General features: G+C 30.8%; 1 protein-coding gene and 1 long non-coding RNA gene across 3 annotated transcripts; both read left to right on the forward strand.

The window, feature by feature from the left end:
• Positions 1-2,726: 2,726 nt before the first annotated feature.
• Positions 2,727-3,263, forward strand: LOC108751505 (putative uncharacterized protein FLJ37770). The gene has a single exon (XM_018491734.1). It carries the CDS (start codon positions 2,727-2,729, stop codon positions 3,261-3,263), a length of 537 nt encoding a protein of 178 aa, XP_018347236.1.
• A 3,116-nt stretch (positions 3,264-6,379) lies between these two features.
• On the forward strand, positions 6,380-7,639 carry LOC108751509. 2 transcript variants are annotated; one of them, XR_001939487.1, is made up of 4 exons: positions 6,380-6,532; positions 6,799-7,115; positions 7,248-7,392; positions 7,572-7,639. It is a non-coding gene; the product is annotated as an uncharacterized LOC108751509 (long non-coding RNA). The 2 variants fall into 2 exon arrangements; XR_001939488.1 differs by having other exon boundaries at positions 6,380-6,519.
• The last annotated feature ends 2,192 nt before the right edge of the window (positions 7,640-9,831 follow it).

Raw genomic sequence — 9,831 nt, forward strand, 5'->3', positions numbered from 1 at the left:
GTGAGTGGATAAATCGACAGATAAATAAATAAGCAGATAAATGGTTACATAGATAAATACTAGGTAGCCAGATGGAGGAAAGGTAAGACAAAAAAACGAGAGTGAAAGGGATATGAAGTATGAGTATATATGTGAGAGAAAGAGAGAGAGACGCATGTAATGTGACAGAAAACAGTGATATTGCCGAAAAATATTTTTGCCTAAGAAAACGCGCGATGACACTTACACATATCACAAACTCCAATTCTGCTGAGAGTACATACAAACGCGCAACTACGATACTCATTTACGCCGGCGGCGTGACTCGCGACTCTACTGTCGACAGTGTCGACAACGAAGATAGCGCTGTGGCGATGGCGGAAATAATTGATAGTAGATAGCGCCACCGAGGTACTATTAAAGATCGTCAGCCCTGGGCAAATTTTCGTGACTACGACCCTGCGCACAATAGAAGAAATAAGAAATTAGGAATAAAGAATAACGACTTTCACATCTATCAGAAATCGAATACATCATGATATATGGTTTCTGATAGGTTGAAATCATTATTTCTTATTCCAAATTCTTATTTTTACCATTGTACGTAGTAGGGCCTATCAATGAGGCCCTAGGGGAGATAATTGAAGAACGATGACGTTATCAACAATTGATAAAAGTTTACGATTATTAACATATAAATATTTCGATAATATATTATTAAATTCGTAATTTTTTATTATATAAATATTATATAAATAAGTATGCATACTTTATTACTATAATATCTTACATATTGCCGAAAAATTACAATCATTCCTATATATCTAAATAACCAAGCGTGCGATACTCGCACCAACCCGCACAAAATACCACTATTGTACTATTACTGTACTGCCACGAGGTGGCGGTGTACGACGTAACAGTACGGTAGCAGTACAAAAAGAGTGCGTTTTTTTTTGGTGTTGATCGGCTTATGTGCAATTGCTATACACTCATGTTATAGTACAGCGTATCAACTCTGTACCTGTACTGTTTAGATATATTATGGTACATAACTAATACCATATCAATACGACATACTATTATCAACAGGAGAGAGACCTTTGAACCTTTATTGTGACATCGAATAAGACAAATTCCTTTATGTTAATTTAATAAATTATAAAAATACTACATGCATGAATCTCGTTTTAGTTGCGACATTCGCAATAAGGAAAGTCTCCTGAAGGCTGGTACAGAATGATTTTTTTTTTTTGAAAAAAGACAAAATAAACATTTATTCCATTTTATCTAGTTGTTATGCAATATATTTTGTATATAAAAAGAAATTAATATAATATAAAACAGTAACTGACTGAATGTTCAGTTAAACTGCACAAATTTCTTTCAGGATCATATTGACCAGATGTATCATAGTTATACATCCATGATTATATGAATGTTCGTGGATCATCGAAATGTAGCGATTTCCAGCAATCAAGCATGTTGGCGATTGCAACCGGATGAGTGATGGCGTCCCATGGTTCGGAATTGATATTGGCGCAATGCGGAATTGGAACGCTCGTGATTGGTCACTGCTTCATTCCGCCGATTCCGCTGTTTTCTGTTACATAAATTTATTTCTTTTGCAAATTCCGCCGATGCCTGCGTGTGTGCGTGTACATGTACATATATTTATAAAAGCTAACCTCGTTAAGCTAATTTAAATGGAGAAAACTGTCTTCTACAAGTACTATAGTTAATCAACATGCTGAGGTGTGTTCGGATTTCCACTTTGGTATTCTCCAGGTATTATGTCATTCTTGTTTAACAACTTTGTTTCGGACTGTTTTCCAGCTAGGACGTTACACTGTGTTCCATACGTACTTGTAAACGCAGTTTAGTTTCGTAGGGTAACATCAGAATGCATTGCAGTCTGCTATTTTATTCTTATAATTATAATATTCTTATAATTATATTGATTTAGCATATCAATAATAGATTTATGATTTAAACTTAAGTTATAATTTTTTTAGAATTGGCGATTTTTGAAGGTTTTATTACAAAATAAGTACCAAATAATTTTTGAAAAGTTGGTAACACTGACATATTTTACACGCTCGTATTTAGATATGGTGGAAGGAATAACCGGGACACTGAAGAGATACTATTAAAGACCGACATCCTTACGGGAGTTGGCGCCCTTATGAATATATTGAAGTAATTACGAGTTAAAAACTGAAAATACTAATTTTATGATTTATTAGTGGACATATTTATGCATTTAGAACTCAATAATATTCGATATTTCTTTAAAATTGTGATTTCAGTGCTATTATCAAAGTTTGATTATCAACAGAGATGACTGCAGAGAAAAAATTGTAATTTTTCTGCAATATATAGAATATTATAACTTTACAAGTATGCATATTTATTTATGGAACATTTATATAATAAAAAATCATGAATTTAATAATGTATGAATCAAATATTTACTACTGTGATCAAAAAGTAAGGTGAATTTTTAATTTAAACTTCCCGCGCTAATCGATTCGAGCAAACTTTTTTATTTTTATGTTGGTACTACTGTTAGTGACATCTGTGGCAAATTTCATGTCAATGTCATCATTAGTCATATAGTTACGCTTGTGTTTTCTAAACGACTAAAAGTGATTTTGGCGATTTTTACAATGTCTGATTTTGCTGAGCAAAGAAGTGCCATTAAATTTTGTTTGCGGAATGAAATTTCGGCTGCGGAAACGTTCAGAATGTTGCAGAGGGCCTTCGGAGAATCGACTATGTCGCAGAAAAATGTTTATAAGTGGTACAAAGACTTCAAAGAAGGCAGAGAACGTACTGATGACTTGGAACGCCCCGGACGACTATCAACGTCAATTGATGAGCAACACGTGAAGAAAATCAAGGAATTGGTGCTCGAAAATCGTCGATTGACAATTAGAGACCTTGTCGATATGGTTGGCATTTCATTTGGTTCAGTTCAAACAATTTTGAAGGATCACTTGGGCCTTAGAAAAGTAAAATCTCGTTTGGTGCCAAAAACACTCAATTTCTTCGAAAAAGAACGTCGCGTTAAAGTTTGTAAAGAGATGATTTGTGACTATCAGGACGTCTACGAACGCATTATTACGGGAGATGAGACTTGGATCTATGCTTATGATCCGGAAACAACCGACCAATCGAGTGAATATCGTGCTAAAGGCGAGGCAAGACAATCGCGCCAAAGTCGCTCAAAAATCAAGGTTATGCTGACAGTTCTTCGACTATCGTGGTGTTGTGCATTATGAGTTCCTTCCGCCGGGCCAAACTGTCAACAAGAAATATTATTTGAGTGTTATGCGTCGTTTGCGTGAAGCTATTCGCAAGAAGAGGCCGGATTTATGGAAAGACAATTCCTGGTTTTTGCATCACGATAATGCGCCGTCTCACACGGCATTGATTCTTCGTGAGTTTTTCGCCAAAAATTCCACTTATATCGTTCCGCAACCGCCTTATTCACCTGACTTAGCTCCGTGTGACTTTTGGCTATTTCCCAAACTCAAAAGACCGCTCCGGGGACACCGCTTTGAATCTATTGAAGAGATTCAACGTGAATCGCTGCGCGCTTTGAAGGCTATACCGGGAAACGACTTTTTGGCATGCTTCGAGGCATGGAAAAAACGTTGGCATAAGTGCATTGTATCGGAGGGGGATTACTTTGAAGGGGATCAAATTGATTTGGATGAATAAATAAAGATTTATTTTATAACAAAATTCACCTTACTTTTTGATCACAGTAGTATGTTAATAATAGCAAATTTATATCAATTGTCGATAATGTCAACGTTCTTCAATTACCTCTGGGCCCTTGGGGCCCTTTTTATGTCGCCAATAATTTACCCAGAATTGACGGTCTCTAATAGTAGTAGTCTCTAATAGATTCGCTGACCTTACGATCTCTATCGTAATTGGGCAATTCGCTTACTGTCTTAAGGCTTTACGTTTTTGTATGTGGGCTTTAGAAAAAGACAAAGAGTAAGTTGAACTAAGATTAAAGTTAATCTAAGTTGGTGAAAACGGGCATAAGGCTGTTAATTGTAAAACGCTAAACATGGGGCGATATTCATAGTCCGTTTTTATTTTAAAACTGTCTTAAATAATGCCTTAAGATGCTAATATAATCCTCGGACTATGACATCTTAAGATTGTACTTAAGGTAGTCTTAAACGCAAGAATCGACTATGAATACCGGTCTGCGTGTCGTAAAATTGGCATTGAATCTTTCCTTATTTACACACAAAAGAACACACTTTATGTTTCTCTTTCTATAGAAAAAGTAAAAAATTGTTCATGCATGAATATGTATAAATATGTATAAACATACAAAAATACGCACAAATATTCATAAACATGTATAATTACATATGAAATATGTCCATACATATTCATGATTCCTTCTTTTTTTGTAAAATTACTTTTTAGTTTAATTGTAATTACTTTTTCAATGTAATTACTTTTAATAGAAATAATAATAGTAATGTGAAAACATAAAAAAATAATAAAAATGGTAATTTTCGCATTGTTTGTTTTAGAAAAAAACAAGTTTGGAAAAATGTAAAAAAAATTGCTCATACATTTAATAAAAATTATACACTTATACATAATTATTAATTTTATATATAATTATGCATAAATAATTTTTTTACATTTCTTCAAGCTTGATTTGTTCTAAAACAAACAATGCGAAAATTACCATTTTTATTATTTTTAATGTTTTTCATTATTATTATTATTTCTATTACACTAAAAAGTAATTTTACAAAAGAAAAAAGGATGTATAAACGTGTATAGACATATTTCATATATAATTATACATATTTATGAATATTTATGCGTGTTTTTGTATATTTATATATATTTATACATATTTATGCATGAAAAATTTTTTACTGGGACGTAATGCAAATTTTTCATAATTACTTACGCTGCATTTGGTACGTATGAAAAGGAATAACGGCAACAGTATATTAAAGTTTAATCTCAAATATGTGTCTTTTATTTGCTCAGCTTGAAAATTAATATGGTAACTTAAAAAGATAAAAACTTGTGATTATATGGCAACTGTTATGCAAGAATCAGACTGTGCATTAAAGATAAAGATTAAAGATTAAAGATTGAAATTTCACCAATGAGGACAAAGAAATTTTGGCTTCTTTTGTTCTAATTGGTTAAACTTTAATCTTTTAACCTTCAATCTCATTCTTCTGGCCTTAGTATAGTTACAATTTGGACAATTACCATTTCAGATAATTATCTAGAATTTAGAATATCTCCATCACTTCAAATCTTAATAAAAATGTACTCATTATATATATATGTACTCATTGTAAATATACTCAATTTTTACATTTGGCAAATATTGCAGACTTTCTCGATTTCGAATTCTTTGCTGCTCATTGTTTGTTCGGTTGAACTTCAATGAGATGCGGCAAAATATATTTTGCGTCGAAAGTGCGTCATCTCATGTAAAAGTTTTTACCAATAGCAACGAATTGCTGCCGCAATGTGCTGCGTATGGAAAATCAGCTTAAGATTGTCTTAAGTATTTAAGATGTCATAAGTCAATCCAAGGACTGTATTAACATCTGAAGACATTATTTAAAACAGTTTTAAAAACGGACTGAATATCACCCCATTAGCGTTTCACAGTTGGTGGCAGCCTTAGGCCACGGTCCGATTTCACGCTCACAGTTCTATCAGTGGCTTAGTTTCCACCGAGGGTTTAAATCGAATCAGAATTTAAAAACCAACCAACTACAGTCGAATATTCCCCTGTCGTTCGACAGTAACAGGGAAATACTCGACTGTAATTGGTTGGTTCTTAGAAATTAAGCCAGTGCTTACAACATTAACTCGGTAAAAAATGTTTCATGCATGAATATATATAAATATGTATAAACATATATAAATATGTATAATTATATATAAAATATGTCCATACATGTTCATACATCCTTCCTTCTTCTGTAAAATTACTTTTCAGTGTAATAGAAATAATAATAGTAATGTAAAAACATTAAAAATAATGAAAGAGATTATTTTCAGATTTTTTGTTTTAGAAAAAAAAACAAGTTTGGAAAAATGTAAAAAAAATTGCTCATACATAATTATACATAATTTTTTATATAATTATACATAAGTAATTTTTTTACATTTCTTCAAATTTGATTTTTTAAAACAAATACTACGAAAATTACATTTTTAATTATTTTTAATGTTTTCACAATACTATTATTATTTCTACTATACTATTATAAAAAGAAATTTTACAGAAGAAAGAAGGATGTATGAACACGTATGGACATATTTCATGCATAATTATACATGTTTATGAATATTTATGCGTATTTATGTAATATGTTTATACATATTTATATATATTCGTGCATGAAAAATTTTTTAATGGGAATGGTCGGTCCAAAACAAATAGCATGCTAAGGTTCTTTTATTGGACCGGTCATAAGCACAATTCATAAATTGGAAAACGTAACCTGATACTGAAAGGTAAATGGAAAGTGTATGTATGGTTCGCATAATAGAAGAAATAATATCAAGAATAGAAGTAAATATTAAATACTAGAAAAAGAAAAAATTAGGAATAGAGATTAAACGTAACGCACAATAAATATAGTTAATAAAATATGATAAAATAGTTTACAAAATATAATGTCTCATATTCTATTTATATCCATTAAGTATTTACATATTTATTTTCTAATTTTTTATTTCTAATATTTAATATTTATTCGTATATTTGTTCTTAATCTTTTCTATTGTATGCAGGACTTATATTATAACCTAAAAAGATAGATATCTCACCCGACGATTGGTAAAAAAAAGAAATGGAGATAAATGAAAAAGTTACATTACTACAATTTCTTTTGTTGTGAAAGCAATGATGAAGATGACGATTTAAAATTTTTAATGAATATGTCTTCAAATAATGACGAGAGCAAAGAGAAAGAAGTAGAAGATTTTATTACAGTTACTGATTTAGGTCTATACAGACAAAGTGAAACACAAATTAGATCTTGCGTCAAAGAATATGTGGAAAGAATTGTTTCTAATTATATTGCTGAAGAATTTAAAATACACTTCAGGTACAGTCAATGACCATTGCTTGAGTTCAAGAAAATATTATAGTATCATAACAATGATTATTTTAGAATAATTGTTAACTGCGTTAACTGCGTTAATTGTAAATTGCGAAATTCCAATTACTTTATTTACAGATTATTTCTTACAACCTTTGAATTCTTATTAGAACTAATAGGACTCATATATTAATTAAATCACTTAGTGGCAGAAAGCTATTGTACTAGTCCAGAAACAGCTTCTATTAGCTTTATGAATGATGGCAACACCAGATTCATATAGGTATAGTAACATATCTTAGCTTCTCGTCAAGAAAAAGAGAAAAGTTTTTTATTATATCATTTTTTCGTTATATGAAATACGAATTATAGGTCTGCGTGTATAAAATTTGATGTAGAAAAAACTACAGCAATTTGTATTATGAGGAGAGTTATTTATGCCTTGTTCCATGATTTATTTAGTGCCTCAGGGTGAGAGAGCAACCAAAGTGATAGAAGAATTTGAAAGAGCTAGTGGATTTCCTAAACTTATAGGATCTATTGATGGCGCGCACATGAAGATAATAGCTCCACAGGATAAACAATCATATGTGAACCACAAAGAATATCATTTAATCCACATATAAGTAAGAATTTAAAAACTATCTTTAAAAATAATTGGAAGTTTTTATCATTTATTAGTTACTATTTTATCTTTTTAGATAGTTTGTCATCAAAAATTCCTCTTTAAAAGTGTTTTGGCTGGGAATGTTGGATCGATGCACGATGCACATGTTTTTCGGCTTTCATCTGTCAGACAATATATTGAAAATCCGCAAATCTATTTTTCTAACGATTCTCATATTGTTGGAGATGCTGCCTATGTTATTCATCCTCATATCATGCCTTTTAAAGATAATGGGCATCTAACAGTCAGACAAAAAATTTTAATTTTTGTCAGTTTTCAGCAAGAATTTTAATTTAAAGAGCAATTGGGTTGTGAAAAGTACGCTGGAGAAGTATTCTTGATTTCAATTTGAATTGGTATACAAACCTATGAACAACTTGAACAGGTTTATAAAAACGGAAAAAGATAAAATAAAAAAAGATGAACTTTCGAATGTGGTATACCGAATTAATTGTAAGGACTGCGATTATTCGTACGTTGGTCAGACAAAAAGGAAATTAAAGACGCGTTTAAAAGAACATATTAATGATTTAAAAAAATCAGTTAATTCTCACTCAGTCATCTCAAATCAGATTTGACACAGACCACGCGATAGATTGGGCGAACGCTAAAATATTAGATTCAGAACGCTCTCATAAAAGATTAGTATCTGAAATGATTTATATTAAGATGCAAAAAAATGGCTTAAATAAACAAAGTGGTACGGAACGGTTTCCAGATCTCTATCTCCCTCTCCTTGAACAATAGTTTCCAGCCCCACTTTGAACTCTTCCCCTTCCTTTCTTTTTTCTTACCCTTCTTTTTTCCTTTTTCCTAATATAAATAGACCAGCTTTTTTGGCTTTTGGCATTATTGCAGTTTAAATTCACTCTTTACCTAAAATTGTCAGTGTTCAGTTATACGGAGGAGCCCTCCAGGATACACGTAAGTTTGTTCAGTTGATTTTTCAAAAGGATAAAGAATTTTTTAAAATAACTCTCGGGATTGAATCTAAACAGGATATTGCTTAATCTGATTGTTTTTGACAAAAATACGACGATAATTAATTTACTTGTTAAAAAATTTTTGTTTTTACAATAGAACTTGGTACTTGCGTGTCTCTTCGTGTGGGCTTGTCGTTTTTTTAAAATGAAGAATTCTTAATTGTATTATGAAAGAAAAAAACTTTTGTAATTAATTTCTTTCTATTCATTTAGCGCGACAACAATTAACTATTACTTTAATCTACTTCGATCGATTGCGATTAATACTGTATCATAAGGAAATAATAATTTTTGTTACTAGCTATCACTACATTTATTAGTTCACTTGTGTATTTAGTTTTAATGTTTAACGTATTCAATTTTATTGTACTGAAGAAGGTCAAATCTTGACCGAAACGTCTACTTATTGTTATGAAATTGTTTTTAAATAATATATACAATAACTTATTTACATCCTTAGTCGAGGCTGTATGTTCTTTATTATTTAACCTTTGTAAATTTCTTAGCCACTTTCTATTAATTTAAATATTCTTGATTGTTTGGCCATGATCACCATAGAAAAAAATTCCTGAATGCTTAGTACTTACTTGTGTATTACACAATATTTGTTTATTACACAATATTGAAAGGAGATTTGATAGATTTTAATCAAGCATATGAAGAAGATACATCATATGGAACATTAATATCTGCTAAAGTGGAGGATAATAATGCTAAACGACAAAGAATTATGAATAATTTGATAATGAAGGTTAATGTTTTTAACTTTATTTAATGCAAATTTTTTTACAGCAGATTTTATTTACTTTATTAATAATAAAAATGTGTTTAATAAAAATAAAATGCTTGAAATACAACTTAATTCATATGTATATAGCTTATTTAAAATATAATATAAATATTAGCACAATTGTAAAAATATAATCGTAATGTTAATACTTTTAAGCGAAATAAACATCATGCGCATGTAAGATAGCAGAATTGAATATTTCTGATGCACAATTTGTGAATGTAGCATGATTATATAAACTAAGTATCGATTTATTATCTGGGGGGGGGGGGGGGTTGAAAA

This window comes from Trachymyrmex septentrionalis, unplaced genomic scaffold (genome assembly GCF_001594115.1).
Source record: "Trachymyrmex septentrionalis isolate Tsep2-gDNA-1 unplaced genomic scaffold, Tsep1.0 scaffold48, whole genome shotgun sequence".
In the NCBI taxonomy this organism is placed as follows: Eukaryota; Metazoa; Arthropoda; class Insecta; order Hymenoptera; family Formicidae; genus Trachymyrmex; species Trachymyrmex septentrionalis.

Bases quoted from the DNA above. Each gene is read 5' to 3' on its own strand.
- LOC108751505 (XM_018491734.1), top strand. From the start codon at position 2,727: ATGTTGCAGAGGGCCTTCGGAGAATCGACTATGTCGCAGAAAAATGTT.